We start from the raw sequence: 18,829 nt of genomic DNA, 5'->3' as shown, positions 1-18,829 counted from the left end.
CATCATCAGCATCCTTTCATTAAAGCCAGACGCAGTTGAGTCTGCAGGATGCTTTCAGAGGCATAAATATTTCAGTGTGTGCCGGGGCGCTGCTGAGACAGGCCTGCTGCCTCTGTTTCAGTGGAAAGGGCTGGCTTCGGAAATAAACCTTCACAAATGAATGGCCATGTCCCCCTCCCTCCCTGGACTAGTGGGAAGCTTTCTGTCTGCTAAGCAGGCGTCACAGAGCTAGGGGGCAGGGTTTCCAAGGAGGCGGATACTTCATTGAAGCATAGGGTTGGAAGGGATCCCAGGTGGTCATCTAGTCCAATTCCCCCCTCAAAGCAGGACCAACCCCAACTAAATCACCCCAGCCAGGGCTTTGTCAAGCCGGGCCTTAAAGACCTCTAAGGATGGAGATTCCACCACCTCCCTAGGTAACCCATTCCCGTGCTTCACCACCTTCCTAGTGACAAAGTTCACTCCACCTCCGCCTCTGCCTCCACTACCATAATTTCACTGCTACCTGTTCCTGTTCCATTTCAGTCACCCAGGTCTTTCCCAGGTGTCTTCTTACCCCTCATCTTCTCCCCACTCTGTGCACTCACTCACTTCCACCGTCTCTGCATTCCCAGAATTGACAGGTCCAGCCTAATTACTTGGAACAGACACTATAGTTCCCTTGTCGGCCCTATCTCAGGGCTTCCTCTACAGGACCCTAATACGCTCCTGTGGCGCGTTTCCCTCCTTGTATCCTGCCCATTAAACTCTGGCCCAGGGCTTCTTTCTGCCAGAGAGAACTGTCTTCTCTGCAGTCTTTCCCAACTGAGCTCCCTCTGTCTACTTACAAGGCCTGGCTTTGTCTCCTCTGGCCAGGAGGCAATTAATTACAGGAGTGGGTGGGTGAGGTTCTGTGGCCTGCAGTGTGCAGGAGGTCAGACTAGATGATCACGGTGGTCCCTTCTGGCCTTAAAGTCTATGAGTTAATCGCTCATGAGGTGTGGAGAATGATTAATTAGGGTTCTTTCCCCTATATTGCAAGTGATGGGGGTTAAGACCCATCACACACCTTGTTTCTTCCCACTAACATTTTAATGCGTTAAATGTCCCATCTAACCCGATTGTGAGCTCTGTGGCAGCCTTCTCAGGAAGTCCCATAACTCGCTGGCCTACTAGGTCTCCCTCTAATGGCTGGCACCAGCAACTGCAGTCGAAGACCTACAAAAGGGAAGTCCAAAGTGTTACTTCCTTAGCTCAAGTTGGAGCTTTTGCTTTTGGTGCTGACGACCCCATGTTTAATCCACACTGAAGAATCATCTCTTTGAACATTACTGACCATGGTATGCCTCAAGTATAGTTGATCTACAGTGCTGTATTAAGTGTTTAACATTAACAGAGATGCCAATGTCCACCAAGGGCGAGGAAGTGGAGTGGGGCAGTGGGAAGGAATGTGGCTAACTCTTAGACAGAGCAAATTTATCTTTAAAGCTAGATCATCCTCTCTGGGTCTTACCTCAATGGTTCGCTTCAGATGCTGGAAAGAAAGCTGGAATTGATGGTATTGATACAATATTAATGGATATTAGGTTGGCTCTATCTGGTGCTGGGCCCACTGCAGAATTCTTCCATTTATCACTGTTGGCGGCTAAACCATCCATTAAGGAGTGGAAGCAAAATGTTTGTACCAAACAATCCAAGCAAGAGGAAATGGAGAGGGAAATGCAATAATTATCGACTCATTTTCAGGCTGCTCTCTACTTCCACCGAGGTTTTCAGCAAATCCATGCCGACTGACTTGAGTTTGCTAATGCAAATTGATGGCATTTTAATGAGCGCTTGAGCTAAATTTCATCCTAAGCACTGTTAGTGCCTGTGAAAGGTACCAGAATAATAACTCTCCAGCCTGAAGTCCTCCTTTTCATGCACAGTAGGAGACCGTACAGGCAGTTGTGCTGCCAGCTTCCCGTACACGCGTCTCCTCGCTGACCTGGAGTGACCACCCCTGAGGATGAGAAGGAAGGTCATCTCTGGGGCATATTCAGTCCTGGGCTTCTAGTGAGTGCTTAAGAGGGGATCATTTAGTACCAATTTTGATGGTGCTTTGTTTGATCTAGTCACTTATTCACTGGGAAATGGACTGAGATCAATTTGTTTTACATAAAGCCTTCAAATAGCCATCAGACAGCAGGATCTTTCAGTCAGGGCTGGGTCAGACTGGTGGGCCTTCCAAACTACAGCTTTCAAACTGTCTTCATTAGTTTGCTAAACCTGATCATTTGGTGTGGACATCGGAACTGTTAATCATTGGTTTGCTGGGGTGTAAAATTAATTTGGGTTTCTTATGTCAATGGCAATAAGGTTAAATATTACCTTAACGAGGGAAACAAGTTATTTTACTCCTCGGAATAACCTAAGAGCCCATCAACACCACTCCGACTCTGGCCCCAGAGGCTGCTTCCACAGTATTCCAGTCTCCTGCTGCTGTAGCAAGAAAGAGACTAGGGGTAACATTTTCAAAAGTGCCTAAATCCTATTTACTTTCAATGAACTTTAGGCTCTTAGGTGTCGAAGTCCCTTTTGAAAGTGGGACATAGGCACTTTTGAAAATTCTTCCCTAGGATTTAGAAGCGAGCCCAGGTCTTTGCAGGGCAGTGAAAAGGACACTGAGGATTAGGACATGCGGCTGGCTAGCTATTCACATATTAATGAACTCCATGATGCAGGGCTTTGGATTTCCAAGAGCAAGAAGTTGTTGGAGATCATGCAAACAATGACCCCTCCTGCAGGTGTTGAAAGGTTAGCCTGCCTTGGACTCATAAGAGCAGTTACTTGCTGTAGATTCAATTGGATTACATAGTGTTTAGGAGACTAGGTAGGGTAATAAAAGAGATATTTTATTACGCTGCCGACCTTTATCTCTCTCATGTCCTAGGACCAACATGGCTACAACAACACTGCAAAGAGATTAGAGGAACTCTGTGCTAGTTGTTTTATTTCTGTGCCCAAAGTGGGGGCCAATTTTGGACATGAAGCAAAGATAACTACTCCTATTCCTGTTTTAAACCAGGACTTGGACTGCTAAGGAAACACATCCACCTCTCTTTTCTAGGAGGAGATATTGCTGCCTCAGCACATTTATCCTGCCAATCAGACCGATGAGCAGTGACCACCCCTGCTGGGCCAAACTTCTTACTAAACACTGCAAAGAAACAAAATTGTGTCTGCCTAGGAAAAAGAAAACGACAGGGTGGATTTCCTTCGCCAGAGGGGCAGCCTGTGAAGGGAAGCACAGAAGAGCCCCAAAGCCCTCTAGCCCTCAGGACCCTGATCATGTGAGACAGACCCACTGGATCCCAATGGTGGATTCTCACTCAGTGCTTCAGACAAAAGTGAAAATTCTATGGTCCCTGCCAATGTATTGCTGGGGGGAGATCCTTCTTGAGCCAGTGTCTGGAGACCAGCTGAATTTGTGAGTGAGCATCTTCGTGGTTAAATATCTAATCCCATTTCAGTCCCATTGTTTACTTCCCTCTTCCAACTCTGCCAGTAACTCCTGGGACAGAGCACCCTGGAGAATGCGCTGACTACAGCTTTTATGGTCTGATTTTTCTTTAGGGGTCTAAGACTTCAATACGGGGTGCTCAGCACCATTGAAATCAGGCTGTAGTCATCACTCGGGGTGATGGGATATGTTTAGATACAGCAAATCCAGTGTCGCTTTAAAGAAACATAGATGTAGTTACCACTGATGCAAGAGAAATCTGCTCACCTCCTCCAACAGCCAGCACAAGTATTTCCAATGAAGGCCGCAGGTTTCATATGTATGCTTTTTAATATCATTAATTCTGTTACACTACACACAACCAGTAACAATGATAAATACTGCAATGGAAATGTTAAAAAAATATTATACATGTTTCATGTTTTCCAAAAAACACATTTTAAAATAAATTAATGCATAAAACTGACAGTAAAAAAAACACAACACAACTGATCTTTTTAAGGCAATACTCTACACAGACGGGAGTGGAAGTACAACAGTGTGCTACATGTTCCGAACAGGAAAGGAAAATTAAAACCCATTCTTTGAAGATACGGGCTGACACTTCGAGAGTGGAAGGAAACCAAAACCAGAAAGAAATCAAATGGCCAAGTGAAGCGTGGCATTAATACGCATTGCTGTGCCAAATGACGAGCAGTTTCTTAATGTGGAACAAGGCCAAGCTATGAAAATCATCTCTTCTTCCTAATTAAATGATTGTTTAGGCCGGATCCTGTACTTAATGCAATTTTGTATTTGGCAGTTTCAGCTACGTTTCAGTACCCATGAGAGCCAGAAGGGGATGGAAATTCATCTCTTGGTCTGAGACCAACGCAGAGGTCAGGAGTTCTCTCCACAAGAAGGAAATTCTATTTAACTGATCCAAAAAAGGGCTCCGTTCCAGTGACCCACAAGCCGCTCCTGTTGTCCACTGGTTCAGACTTCATGCAGTGAATTGAAATCTTGGAAATGCTTTGACACAATTTTTAATGCAGAGCACATGAGGTTTATCTTCAGGATGGGTCTAGACATATGAAAGAGTTGAGCTCTCTGCACTCATAAACAATGGAAATCAATATAACACTGCTGAAAGCAGAGGTCTGTTTAATTCCACAGAAGGAAAAAAAAATTACGACAAACCACTGCACTCTGTGACCCACTGCATAGATACAGCCATGGCATTTGCAATTACGATGAATGCAAAGGCTACAGACCTACCTGGATAGAACTCTGCCACGTCAGATTAATCCTGGGTATTAATGCACCCTGCAAATTGGCCATTTTGAGGTTAACAAATAATCTTAGTGCAAAAAAGTTCCCCTCTCCCTCCACCAAATAAAAAGGGACAGTAACCACTTCCTGCCAGCTTCTACGGGTGGATCCTCGTCAGCTGTAGTGTATGCCAGGAGGGCAATGACAGATCTCACCTCTGTCGACCCAATACATTTCTAGTAAGGTGCATGTCTGCAAGATGCCGATGGGCCTTCTGGAAGATGGCAAAAGACTCCTACACCACCCTTTAAAGTACTTGAAGAAGATGATTATATATATATATGTGTGTATTCAAATAAGGAAGCTTAAAAATAGAGGGGAGAAAAAAACGCAATGAATAAATTAAAACTAGTGATTGGTCAACAATTTTTTGCCAATCAGCTATCTTTGCCAGCTCGGATTTGGGTGGGAAAGAGGACAGAACTGATCCGAGAGTCATTTTGATACAACGATCTAGGTCGTTCGTCACTAGATCATATGAAGAACACAATGACAATGGCAACTTTGGAAAAAGGGGTGTGAATGGAGGACGTGTGCAATATAACAAGGCTTGTAATTCTAGCGCTAACCACTGGACACGGATACTGAAGTTTACTGTGACAACTAGTTATACTTTTACTGTTGCTGCTGTTGTTTTCTCCCTTCCTTACCCCTTCCTTACACGATTCTCTGGTTTTGGGAAGCTGTAGCTGTTTGGCATGGTGGTCAGCATCGTATCTCCTGCCCCCACCCTGACACAGAACACAAGGTGACTCATCTACAGTATGTACAATGAGATTTGCAAGTAGCATGTTACTGCTCAGAATGACCTCACATGCAAGGTGACTCCTGCTTTCAGAATCCTTTAGAATGCTGTTAAAATGGTGATTCGTTTCCTTCTTTAATAAACCAAAGGCTCAGTAACCCCTGTGGATGGAGTAAAAATGGTTTAAAATGTGCAAAAAAAAACTTTCCACTTCTTCTCCTCTATAGAGACTTAGGATTTTCATGAGATCCTTCTAACCACAAAACTACAACCTTACCAGGAAGTCTGCTTTCCTTGCAGGACACATCAAGATGGGATATGACATAGCACAGCACATGGCTACTTGGTTGACCATTCACCATGCATCTCCACCATGGGACCTACAAATCCATGTGAGTACCACTTGTACTACAGTGAAGGTGGGTCTGACTCCTGGAGCTCAGATTTGCAGTCAAACTTTCTCTGAATCCAAAGGGTTTTCCTGTGCTCTGGTTCAGATCTATCTCTAGTACTGCTTAAAAGAAAGCAACAGCCCTCATTCGCTTAGCGACATCCTAAAAGGTGAAAGGCTTTTTGTCCTGAACTGATTTCAAACCATTTAATTTAAGATCAGCATTTCAGAGCTGGCGGCTGCTACGCTGCAGAAAAGTAACCTCATCTGTAACAGGAGCAATGTAAGGCCTTGATGTCAAGTAGAAGCCAGCTGCCAATATTTGTTGCTTAGTTTGATTCTTTAACCTTCTACTGATGTTTGCTAACTCCTGCTTGGAACTTGCGCTTAGGACTTTGCTCTTGAACCAGCAGGACTTGGGACAGCTGGGGAAACTGGACAGAATACAGCATGCAGAGGAGGAAACTCCTTGTGTCACTCTAGCAACGTCTCTGATTTACTCCATGAACAGCCTGGAAGGGAGATATCTACAGCTCTTCTACCCAAAGGATGTTCTCATGACACGGCCTTTGGGCCTGGGAGGAAAGGGAGAAATGAGTAGGGGACATCTCCCCTGCAGAGGAAAAATCCCAGCATGAAGGAAGGATGACAACTGCTTGTAATCTAACTTCCATTTTTTCCACTGCCTACATAGCGAGAAATTCTTGTTATTACACAGAAAGTAGAGATGAGCCAGAGCCAAATCTCCCTGAACTCTGGGAAGTCTGAATCTGGGTCCAAGCTTTGAAGTTCGGACCCATCTAACACAGAGTGTGAACTCTGAATGCTGAGCCAAGTGGCTGCAGCAGCCTTTCATGGGAGAGGTGAGCAGGGGCTGGTTTAATGCTGTGCTGCTTTTCTACACGCGGAAGAAGTCAGACACGAAAGAACCATCAGCATGAAACTCAAGCCGTTTTGACTTATATTTCGATTGGCTCCTCTGCTGCTATAAAGTCAGTGGTGACCCTGCCCTCCTCCCTGGCCCAGCGACACTGATTTTCGGTTAGCCATTGTAACTGTCAGAACACATTACACAGGAGACACCCCACGGGGAAATCAACACTTGTTCCCGCCACTCCGCCGTTGGTTTGTTTGTAGGCTCTCCCTCTGGTCTGATGCCCACTTTCGGTTTGCCTTGGGATAGCCGGAGTGCCAACCGCCAGAACTGGATAAAACCCCAAGGTAACACATGTCAACAGAGGGCACCTGGGCCTGTATCTGTGGGAGCTTTTCAATACCAGTAATTTGCAATAAGTTGAGCTGAGAAAAGTGGGACGTGGGGGATGGTAACAGCCCCAATGCACATCGGCTGGAAAATAACCAGTAAAAATGGATTCCTTTGCCCCGTCGGAAGAAGCCTGTTCCTATAATAGGGGGACTAAGGTAACTGGTGTAGAGAGCATGAATTCTTGTTAAATACAGAGTGGGCAACAGGACAATGCAATATTCAGGAAGAGCAGAATCAAGTCAGTAACCAGGGAAGAAAATGCAACTCTGAGAACAAAGGTCCCTTCCAGTAACGGGACTTCTCTCACTGCTGCACCTCCGGTGTGCTTTTGTTTTGCTGGTGCCTGTTGTGGTGGTTTCTGAGACAGCCGCATTTCAGTGAAGGCTGCACTGTATCTTCCCCTCACCTGATGTAATCCCACTGCTTAGATCATAATCTGTTACTATGGAAATAGCTGCTTCCCAGACAAGGGACTATCAGCAAGACACACGTGTTCGAAACACAAATCCATCTTTCACAAAAGTCCCGCTGCTAGAGGAAAAGATGGAACCGGACCTGTCATTGGCTCCCACAGACAATCTGGATTTGGGAGGAACTGCTCCCTGTGGGTGCAGTGGAAGTTCCGTGACACACGCTGACGGCAGGGACAAAACGCAGCCTACGGGCCCCAAAAGTCCAGTGTTCTATACTGTGTCCCACAACTGCCTTCCCTTTCATACAAAAGCGTGGCTCCCGGGAAATCCCAGGGTGCAATGTTCCATCCCAGTGAGATAGTCTTTAGTTCGATTCATTCTGGGTACCTGCCGTCTGCACAGGCCATTGCAACCTGCTTCGTTTAATCCCAATGAGTCTGCAGGCCTCTGGCCTCCCAGCAAGTTGCCAGTGAGATTCTCAGTTGGACAGTTTGGCTGCTGCTATCCTATGGATGTCAAAGACTCCAAGGTGCCACAGAGATGGGGGCAGAAGGGAGACGGTGACACAGAGCCACACTGGTGGTTCACGGCTCTGTGTCAGCTGCGCTCATCAGGCCTGACAAACTCACTACACCTAACACATTGTTGTCGTAATCTGTATCTAAAAGGTGTCATCTAAGGTATCATGTACAAACTGGTAACATGCTGGTCCTGAAAATCATTGGGTGGTGTATGTACAGCAAATCCACAAAAGACTTTATGGACATATGCTGCAAATGTGTTCTTAAGATGTAATTGGCAAGCAGTGCCTAAATCATGCCTGTTTCAGTCGAAGGGATGTGGCTTCGCTGTCTCTGATGTAAGTTAGGCAAGACAACGAAAAGGACATTTACATGAAAGGTAATTAAGCTCTCAGGAGAGCAAGTGGGGAAAGCTGAATACTTAATCTCGACGTGGGGTTGAGACCGCACGCCCAGGAAGCCTTCTTGCCTCTTGAAGCAGCGTCCGTGAACTGCGGGATGACAGCCTGGCTCCCACATCCCAGCAGGAGAGAGAAGCTTGGGCCGGGCTTACTTTTCAAAAAGCCCCTTGCAAAGACTTACCGGGGCTATAAAGGTAGGGGGGCTGAACCTCAAACAAAACGTAACTGAATCAACTGATTGGATACAACAGAGAAGTGTATCAAGCAAAGTCTTTCATGAAAGCCTGTACCACACAGATGATTAATGTCAGTGTGACATGGATTCATTAGCACTATATGAGGAATTACATATAGTCACTGCCATTATTCTTTAAAGTCTGTGACCAAACACAGGGAGAACCAGGATTTCTCCCAGGCAGGAGGGAAGGTATCTGCCTGTCTCCAATGTAAATTAAGCATTATATAATCAAAACAATGGAAACCCTATTTACAAGTGAATCAGCAGAGGGATGGGAAGTCAACTCGAAGGGAAGAACAGCATGGAATCTTCCTGCCTCTTGTAACAGGGTCAATGAACTCTGGGAGAAAGACGCAGAAACAGAAAGCTACCCTGGTATCCATCACCTGAGTGACTAAAAAGGGCCAGAGCTCTTGAAATCACAGACTGTTGGATCCTTCAAACAAAGGGGCTAGAAACCTGCTTAGAGATAGGCTGTAAGTTGCTGAAGTAAGTTGTGTCTTAGAATATTTTTACTTTTGTTTGCTTATAAACCTTATATTTGGTATCAACTTAAACTTACGACTTTTTGTTTAATACACTTGTTTTACTTCTCCTATAAATCCAAGTCAGTGCTGTAATTGAAACAAAAGCGTTCGTGAAACCCCAGTTGAATCCAGCGTATGGTCTCTTTAAAGGAGCAACGAACTGAATAACGTCTGTAAGTGTTCCGTGAGAAGGCTGGACGCTGCAGGGAAACGTCTCTGGGGAACTCGAGGGCTAGGGTTTGCTGTTTGTTACCTGCAGGGCCAGGTTTGGACTGGCAGAGTCCTGAAGAGTTTGCTGGCAAGGCAGATGAGCTGGTGTGCTAGGGAATTGGCACACAGCTTAGCAGTGGCTAAACTCAGACTTGCGGAGGCCGAGAGGGGTAGCGCAGCAACTCACAATTCTGGGAACGCCAGCAGATTGTCACACTGGCACAGTGGACACGACAGTGCAAACCATTTTGGGGAAATCTGGAACTAGAGGATGTTTGGGTCACCCTGCCGCACTGGAAGCTAGGGTGTGATCTGCATGCCTGTAGGCTGGCTGTTGGGATGAAGGCTGTCAAAAACAGCAGCATGGCTTTGAAGGCACCCCGAGTTGCAGGGCCGGCGGTGACACAACCTCTCACTGGTTTGAGCTGAACCCCACAATGTCACAGAGATGTAAGTTTAGATTTTTTTGGAAACTGCCTTTAACGTTGCACCTTATCTCGCACAACACAAAGGAATGGGCGAAAGCTTCAGGTTCAGGTGCCAGCTTCCACCAGCTGCTAACACTGAGCCACCCAGTAAAGAACCGATGCCTGCATCTTGTCTGTCTGAGCTGCTCCGGTGTTAGTCTAGTGTAGACTTCTCCAGGTCACAAAGCTTTTATGCTAAGTTATGGTTCTGGAGCTGTCTGGCTGTGAAAGCTGTCCCTGCTGTCTGACACACGAACAGAGGCAGGCTTGTTTGATGAGATGCAGTTCAAAGTCTGAAGCAAACCCTCAGACACAGGAAATCATTGACTGAGAGTGGCAAAGAGGCCATGCTTTCAGTGAAGCTGGGAAGCTCCCAATGCCTCTACAGCCTCCAACGAGGGACACACACAGGCCGAAGGGACTGATCCTGAGCACCGGCAACTGACTGACTTTGATGGGAGTCGTGGCCTCAGCACTGTGTGGGCTTGTGACACACACTCGCACCAGAGCACATCCCCACCCCAGCGGACCTTTACAGTTACCATCTTCCACTAGACTCCTATGTCACAACCAGCTAAGCAATATAACCAATGCCGTCTTCTCCAAGGCACAGCCTGGGCATCTATATAACTCTGCTCTATTTATACAGAAAATAACACTCCTGAATCTTGGTGAGAGCTCTGCAGGGAAGTCAGGGTCAGAGCGAGGAGGAGTTAACTTTGATTCAAGTGCAGGACATAGGTGCTGAGTCAAGCAATGCTCAGATGACAAGGCAAAGTGAACTGTAGACCTATTCAGTGTGGGTTTGGAGGAAGAATGGAAAGGTGAAGAGAGGACCCAGAGAGAGAGCCCGAAATCTAAGAGAGGGAGGAATGTTTTAATTATGCCTTAAATTATTACGTGCACAGAAAAAACAGCACAGGAATCTTCCCACGGAATCTCCCTCACACATCAGATCTGCTGCCCTGCTGTTCATTTCCATCAGTAGTCAATTGCTCTCCCCTACGCCTGTAAATCCACCTGCACTCTTGAGCACCTTAATCCTGTTGACAAGAAACAGCACTGCTGCCAAACACGGAGCAGCAATGTCCAAGGCCTGGTCAGCCAGCTGTGTGAGTGCCAGCTGCTGCAACACAGGAAAGCCCCCCCTGCCAAACAGCTCTCCCTGGCGCTGTTTTATCTCTCTATTAGCCACCTGGCACCCTGCAACCTCAGAAGTCACTACATAAAGAGAGGGGCAGCTGCACGGCTGCTCTTTGTGGATTTGGATTTTTAAAATAAATCTGACAGTTTTAAATGTCGTTTTTGCATCTTATTCTCACTGATTTCTGACCCACGTCACCTCTAGCGCCTTTCACCAAAGGATCCCAAAGCACTGGACAAACATTGCTACATGTAGCCTCCCAGCCCCTGCAAGATAGAAGTATACCCCTTCAGAGAGGCCAGGTCACAGCAAGCGCGTAGCAAAGGCCTCCTCTTCTCCTCCCACCAACCCACCTGGGGCTCATTTGGGTCCTTTCCGTTTCCAAAAGCCTCTTCCCCGTTTCTGCTCCGTCATGTACAGCAGGCAAATTATTTATCACATCTTCCCGACTCCTTTGTACTGGCTGCAATGGGGCTAAGAAGAGGTGCCACGACACAAGGATTCTGGGGAGCAACTGAGCTATGAAGGTGCAAGCCTGTACGCAGCTGAAGAGACGCCAACACCCCCTTTGGGATGGGGGAGTTGGAGGGCGGACACTGAAGCTGAAGGGAAGCAGTCTGGGCCTATCCTGTATGTCAGTAAGCCTGGCTAGCCCAGTGCTATTCTGGCAAGTCCAGCGGGGACACTGCTTTGTGGGGTCTTCACTGCTCCCCCCACAACTATTTATTCAGTCTCTAGCAGCCATAGACAAGCACAGCAAACCCAAAGGCACATGGGCTGACAGAATAAATACGCTGGCAAGAAGGGCAGAGGAAGAGCCTAGCTGGAGGATACAAATTTCCATCTACATCTAAAATACAGTCCAGATAAGTAACATGTCAAGATACATAGATCAGAGGAGAACTCAGCGGTTCTCTCTTCTTTGAGGATTGGCTTCATATCTGGGAAAACATCTCAACAGACAAGCCTAAGACCATATAACATCAAGCTAGCTTGCTTGCTTGCTTCGAAAGAGCTCCATATATGTACTTGCAATGTGGAAAAATGGCCACAGGACTAAAGCAGGACGACTGGCTAGTGCTACTATGGACCAGGAAGCCCCTTCTGCTCCAATTTCCGGTTTGAATTGCCAAGTTAGTGCAGTGGTTGAGACGCTTGTGAGCCAAGTTCATTATAAGATGACAGCAGCTTGTCGTCAGCTAAGATTCCCTCCCTGCCCCCCAGCTCGACTTGGCTTCCCTGCCCTCCCCTTCTGACTTCAAAAGATTCCTCCACTTTTTTACTGCTTCTAAAAATCCTAAAACTCCCCATCACGTCCCATCTTCTTTCTGAGATGGTATTTGACTCCTCCTCAGAGCTTCACAATGCTGCTCTGATGAATAGTCTCTACAGTACTCCTAGACCCCAATGGCCTGGGGAACCAGACACGGAGATCCACGGAACATGTGACCATTCGGTGCATCACCTGAATTTTTCTACGTAATCATTTTTGGTGGCATCTAAATGGAAGAAAAGCCAAACTAGAATGAATCAGAACCGTCCCACTTTGGGCATCATATTGCAGTACATGATGCTAATTAACGCAAGATCACTTGGTCCCCATCTGCCCTGCACCAGAAAGTCACATATTGGGATATATAGGTGCTTAGGTACAAGGATGATCAGTATATTCACAAATACTGAGGGCAGACAGAACTTTACACTCGCTTTGTTGAGTACATAATCCTTCAAAGGGAGCAACACACCACACAGAGACTGTCACTCGCCCATCCCAGTGTGGCAGAAATGTGCACATTCACTATTTATGGTGTCAATGTTTGGGAACAGGGCAGTTTTCATTCGAAATGGAGAGCCAAATCTGTATGCTGAGGCCTTCCATGCCAACTAGAGTCAATGTGGAAGTTAACACATGATAAATGGGAAGGGATTTGATTAAATTCTATTATTTTATGATGACTGAAATTAAACCCCTACTATGCATCAAGCAGAGGTGCTTTGATTCCCGAGGCATCAAGTGGATGGAAATTTGTGGGGCCCAAGATAATTCCCCCCCTTCCCCAACTTGTTAGGCAAAGAGAGTCTGCGTGATAATTTCAGCTAATGGTGAATGATTTCTTCCAGAATCTCCTGGGGCTGAGAATCAGCACCGCAGAATCTCCGGCTACATCGCCAGTAACTGTTGGCACAGGTTAATCCCCTCTGAGTGGCATGAGGCAAGAGAAACCATACACTGAACTAAAGTTGGGGACATGAGGCCATGCAGAGAGAGCCAGACTTAACTAGCCACTTTTCAGATTAATACCTCCTCCCCAATCTCCCGCCATAGTTCTTTTTAAAAAAACAAACAAACCAACCCCCAGTTCATATTCTGCATAAGAAGCTGCAGTGGAGCAGAGTTATCAGTCAACTTTCTATAATAATCACATGTGCATTGTCTTAACGCATTCAGCCTTCCTGATTCCAACCCCACCTCGGTAACTGCTTTTCTTTACCCCTTCTAGTTTATCCCCCTGGTGAAATACATGGACACAAAGCATAGAGTGAGGAGAAGCCAAAAGGTTCCATTTTATGTATCTGTACTGATCATGCTAAGCCAGCTGTTTGTGCAACCAAACCCCTTTGTGAATGGGGAACGAAACAAACTCAGCTCGTGATTTCCTTTATGTCTGTGGAAAGCGCCCACCATGGAGAGCATGGTTTATAGATGTCACGGAAGTACTTGCAGTGTAGTTAATATTTAAACATAGCCTTCACCTCCCTTCCACCCTCTCCCAGATATTGAGCATCTCTCTCAGGCAGATCCTAAAAGGTTAAACTGGAAGCAGGTACTTATTTCACAACCCAAAAGGTTGTGTGTGTGTCTGTGTGTGGGGGGGGCGCTATTAAAAGAATGCATTTGGGGCAGGAGGCTGAAAACAATTTAAACCAGAAGAAATAAAAGCATTTGTTCCTGCTAATCTGGGGCAATGGTCATCACATCAGCAGGTGAGGTCTCTCCTTTCATGTGGCGGGGCAGCCCATGAAGACTATTAATCCCAGCATGCAGTACTCCATCTTGATCTGCATACAAGGACACACTGGGTATATGGGCAGGGGCTTTGCATGCGGGGACTTGTAGTCTGGCACAGGCCACGCCATTGTACTTAAATGCAAATTCGGTGCAGAGCTCCAGGGCACCTGACCTCTTGCAGGCAATGCTCCCAGGTGGGCAAGGTTGAGCATCCCTGCCTGCAGTGATGAACATGGATCCAGACGATGAATATAATGAAGATGCTCGTGTTCACATGAATACTACACTATGTAGTCCCAGTCTATAGAGTATTAGTCTGCAGTCTGAAAGCCTTGATTAATATAGCCCTTTAAATGGACACTGTCAAATAATTTCAGTACATAATTTGACCTTTTTAAAAAAAACGAACAGATTTGACCCCGTTCCCCACTCATGACTCCCAAGAATCAAAAGCCATCTTTCCTCTGCACATATTGTTTTGTGAGAGCTCCTCTTCTGACTAGTTATTCCCAAAGCTGAGCACCATTTCTGCTGGCATCATAGATGAAGCGGGCACACGATGGAAGTAGTGAGCAAATGGAGGCCCTGACAATTTGTGCTTTTCTAGAAATGTTTGGGGAAACTTCCACCCCAATAGACGCCAAGTGATTAAAAAGGGCAAGCTCAATAGGGGAATATTCGGTATCCAAAATTCTTGGCGGATTTGCAATAGACCGTTGGCACGTATAGATGTAAAGTGCTATGAACAATTGCAACTAATCCTCACAGGCAGGTAAGTATTTCACCATTTTACAGATGAGGAAAACACAGTTTGAGTGACTTGCTCCAAGCCACACAAGCGAGTGATGGAGCTGGGATCTAGAATGCAGGAGCCCCTGTGCTCTAATCCTATGCTCAGACCACTAGATCGTGCTGCATCTTGCCATGCACAGAGCAAAAGCCAACAACGATTAAAGCTTTGAAAAGCAGGTGACAGTGTCCTTTTAAAGATTCCATTGACTGCATACAACTTTTACGTAAGGATTTTGTACTCCAGGAAGGTGAAATTTAAGCACATTTGTTGCAATATGAAGGAATTCCCAGAAGTTTAGACTGGAATAATGGTTTAGTTTTCCTCAAATATTTTCATCACCACTACCTGATGCAAGCACTACAAGCAAGGCTGGTAGTCTTCTTCCCTCCTGACAAAGCCAAAGAATATTCAGTCATGTTTCACGTCAAGGAATTTAGTCTCATGGCATAGTAAGGCAGGCCTGACATTCACCTGACTCTGGGGCACTTTTTGCTCCAAAAGCTTAGAAGAAATATCAGGAGGCCAATATGGTTCGTAATTCAGGAAATTCACTTGCACTAAAAACAAACCTTCATTGGTGATGCAGTAAATCAAATGATCTGAGAGGCATGTTTCCCAAACACACACAGCATGATGCAAACACAGTTGTTCCTTCACAACTGGCCGAGCCCTAACACAAGCTAAGGCTGTTTCAGAATAGGGCAGAGGTGGGATGAGAGCAGTTTCCGTCGTGCTTCTCATGAAGGGAACCTGCTCAGTCGTTTTGTTGCTGGAAGTTGCCTATCCTGCTCACATAGGGCACCGCTAAATGCACAAACATACTGTGCTGGTAAATCTCTTCTGCAGATACTAAGAGGCTCAAAGTCAAGATGACGTGAACCTCTGTGTACTGTAAAAACCATGTGCTTTCGTCAACTCGCTTTTTTAGTACTGGCCATAAGACTGTATCATTATGATCCTTTTTAGGTGTATATGTATTATACATAATAGACAAGGATTATGATTTTTGCCAGCAGCCGGGCCTTAAAATTCCCCTTAAACATAGGAGGCAAAACCCAATACATATATGACTGGATTGAATTCATGGATATGGTATGTTTACTCCTGGGAATAAACTGAATACAGGAGAGGCATGGATGGATTGTGGGCAAAATTTTATCTGTTTGGTGCTAATCTGATATGGAAATAACCATAGATTACATCAGATCTGTGAGGGGACAGCCCAAGTAAAGTTTGGTCCTAACCCAGAATGAAATGCCACATACTTGCTCTATTTGTGTGTAACTGATTTCCAGGGTATATTAATCCTTGCCAGCAGCATTGCCATGATTTAGAATACTCCACTCTGTTCAGAATTTTGGTTAGCACAAACTGATCAGTTTCAGGGAAGGAATTAACAACTGACCTTCCCCTGGGTTAGAAAGACCTTGCATCTTAGACTCAGAGTTGAATTTGCAGCTGGATTAGTTGTGACGGGTAGGTTTAACTGCAGCCACATCTGATACTTCTCAATCCAGTATATACACCTTACAAACCAGACCCAGACCCAGGGATCCCTGTTTGCATTAGCTTTCAAGACCAGCCAATTTCTCAGACTCCAGCCTGAGAGTTTGAGCAGCTTATGTCTGTTAACCATAGCTTAAAATAACTCAATAACCAAACATAAAATGGAGTTTTGGTTTCTCCTGGCTCCATGAACACAAAGAGGTGCACGTCCTACCATAGGAGGAAGCAATGGCTGTTAAGTTTTAGTTATAGTGGAAAGCACTGATCACAGCCTGCCGTCCTCTTTACTGGATGTGGCAGGCGGTGGAGGAGGTGGCTTGGCAGCACATGCAGGTGGGGTTGACCGATTTAGGGGGGATCAGGTCGAGGTCCTCATCGTCTGGGATCTCATCTAACCGATAGCCATCCTTTAGCAGCTGGATGTTCAAGTCTTGGTTGATCTGCTGCAGACAAAGAGACAAACAGTCAAATACTTGAGATGCTTCTTTTTCCCCTCAAACGGGGCAGAATTGGAGGAAGTTTCCTGAATACGGGACATATTTGTCACCCGTTCTCAGCTGCCAAACATCTCAGAAGTAAAAATATCCCACCAGAGTCCCAGCTGAATCCCGGGTGCTACACCCTTTCAATTCCCTCTCAACCCAAACAAGGGGCCTGAAATGCTCCCCAATGCCCTCCACCCACTACCGCTGGACCAAAGCAGACTTCCTTCCCAGATGCCAAGAGTTATGATTCCAGACCCCTTTTCTGCTGTTCAAAGTCTCTCACTTTCCCTGCCTCACAGGGTACTCCTACCCTGAGCGGGAGGTGTGATTTCCAGCTGGTGTAGACATACAAACATTAGCTCTGATCGAGGTGTGGCGCTAAAAATAGCAGTGTAGTTGCAGCAGCATAGGTGGTGGCTCGGGCTAGCCACCAGAGTATGTATCTAGGATCTTGGACAAGGTTACACTTGTATATATTTGTACACTTGTATATACACTTGCTATACTGTTAGCTCGATGATCAAAGCCAGTGAGTATCTGTCTACTCCAGCTGCAAATCACATCTCCAGCTGCAGTGTAGATATAGTCAGAGTGATAAGTGGCCATGTGAACCTATCAAGTCTCATGCATTACACTAAGTTCTCCTGGGCTTCAAACTTCAAACGTGGGCCCCAGCACAGGGCTGGCTATATGGCAAACTGCATGGCTGGGGCAGGGAGTTCTACACAAAGAGAGAACTGCTAATTAAGCCTGCATGATGTCACAACATTTTTTTCCGTTGGAGGAAGGAAGAGAAAAAGATGAGCGGGAGGAATGCTGCCACTGGAAAGAATTCTACCAAGAGCAATTCTGGTCCACTTGTTTGCAAGGGGTTGCCTTCATTTTTTAGTGGAAAATTTAATTTTAAAATGTACCATTAAAATGAGAGTTTTTGAGGGAGATTGCCTCCTAGCCCTGCTTTTAACAAAAGTTTCCCAGAGTGAATTCCTGAAGCCAACATCCCTACATGGTGGGTACTGCCTCACAAATACACCACTTTTCAGAAAAGTATGTTCGCATTTCTTATGCAGCAATAAGGAGCCAATATTTATACTGCACCTTTCACCCCACAGGATCCCAGGGCATTTCACAAACAGATATATGAACTATACACAGGGGTTTATTGCAGCCATTACGAAGTGCAGCCACGTGGTGGGACAAACAGCCATTCTTTCACGATGCACAAAAACAACATACAGCAACTTAGGCCAGGAAGTGAAGATATTGATCCAACCGAAACTTCAGGAGATGTTTGCTGTAAGGAGAGCTGGAATTTAGCCAGCACACCAGCACTGAATCCTCATCTCTTTTAAAGAGTGCTGCAAGACCTTTAATGGCCATGTGTGGTCAGGACTTCTTTTTTATGTCTCAATTCTTGACTACATGAGGAAATTGATCGAAACAGTTCCCAGGGTGGACACTCTTATTCTGGACTAGCTATAGCACTTTAAATTCAAATCCTACTTTATTCCAGAATAACTTCCCTGTGTAGACGAGACCTTGTTAAAAAAAAAAAGAACCTCCAGCAGCAGAGCACCTCACACCAATGTGGGGCATTGTGTTAGCACCGATCCAGAAGGAAGAGCTACTGAATCATCACCACTACCTGTGATCCACAGGTGTTCCTTTGAGGTCTCCAAATACTGATCTGGCCTGACCTTGCTTAGCTGACCAGATTTGCTTGTATGACTGTAACAGCATGCTTTGTTTGGGGACCCAGATGCATTCCAGATTTCTTGACCTGGCCCTGGCCGCCAGCTGTTTCTTGAAGATTTGAGTTTGGTTTGCCAAAAGCAGGGATTGAAGGAGGAGCAGTTTCCAGTAGCCTCCATGTGAAAATGGGCTGTCCAACAGTCTAAGCTTAATTTTATTCTTTGGTT

The 18,829-nt window shown here is 45.8% G+C and overlaps 1 protein-coding gene across 5 annotated transcripts in view; it reads right to left on the bottom strand.

Moving 5' to 3' along the window:
• Positions 1 to 3,792: 3,792 nt before the first annotated feature.
• Positions 3,793 to 18,829, bottom strand: part of FAM219A (family with sequence similarity 219 member A) — a 132,441-nt gene continuing 117,404 nt past the window's right edge. For 4 of the 5 annotated variants that reach the window (XM_067530889.1, XM_067530891.1, XM_067530892.1 and 1 more), the window contains one exon: positions 3,793 to 16,868. In XM_067530889.1, the coding sequence (XP_067386990.1) occupies positions 16,710 to 16,868 (159 nt within the window). In that variant the 3' untranslated portion in view covers positions 3,793 to 16,709. The remainder of the gene's footprint in view (positions 16,869 to 18,829) is intronic. The other variant, XM_067530890.1, reaches the window with a different exon arrangement.

Source organism: Emydura macquarii, unplaced genomic scaffold (assembly GCF_026122565.2).
Source record: "Emydura macquarii macquarii isolate MOO-44397 ecotype Brisbane River unplaced genomic scaffold, CSIRO-AGI_Emac_v2 contig_3114, whole genome shotgun sequence".
NCBI classification, from domain to species: Eukaryota; Metazoa; Chordata; order Testudines; family Chelidae; genus Emydura; species Emydura macquarii.
Note: the sequence above shows the minus strand (reverse complement) of the source record. Positions and strands in the feature narration are given on the sequence as shown.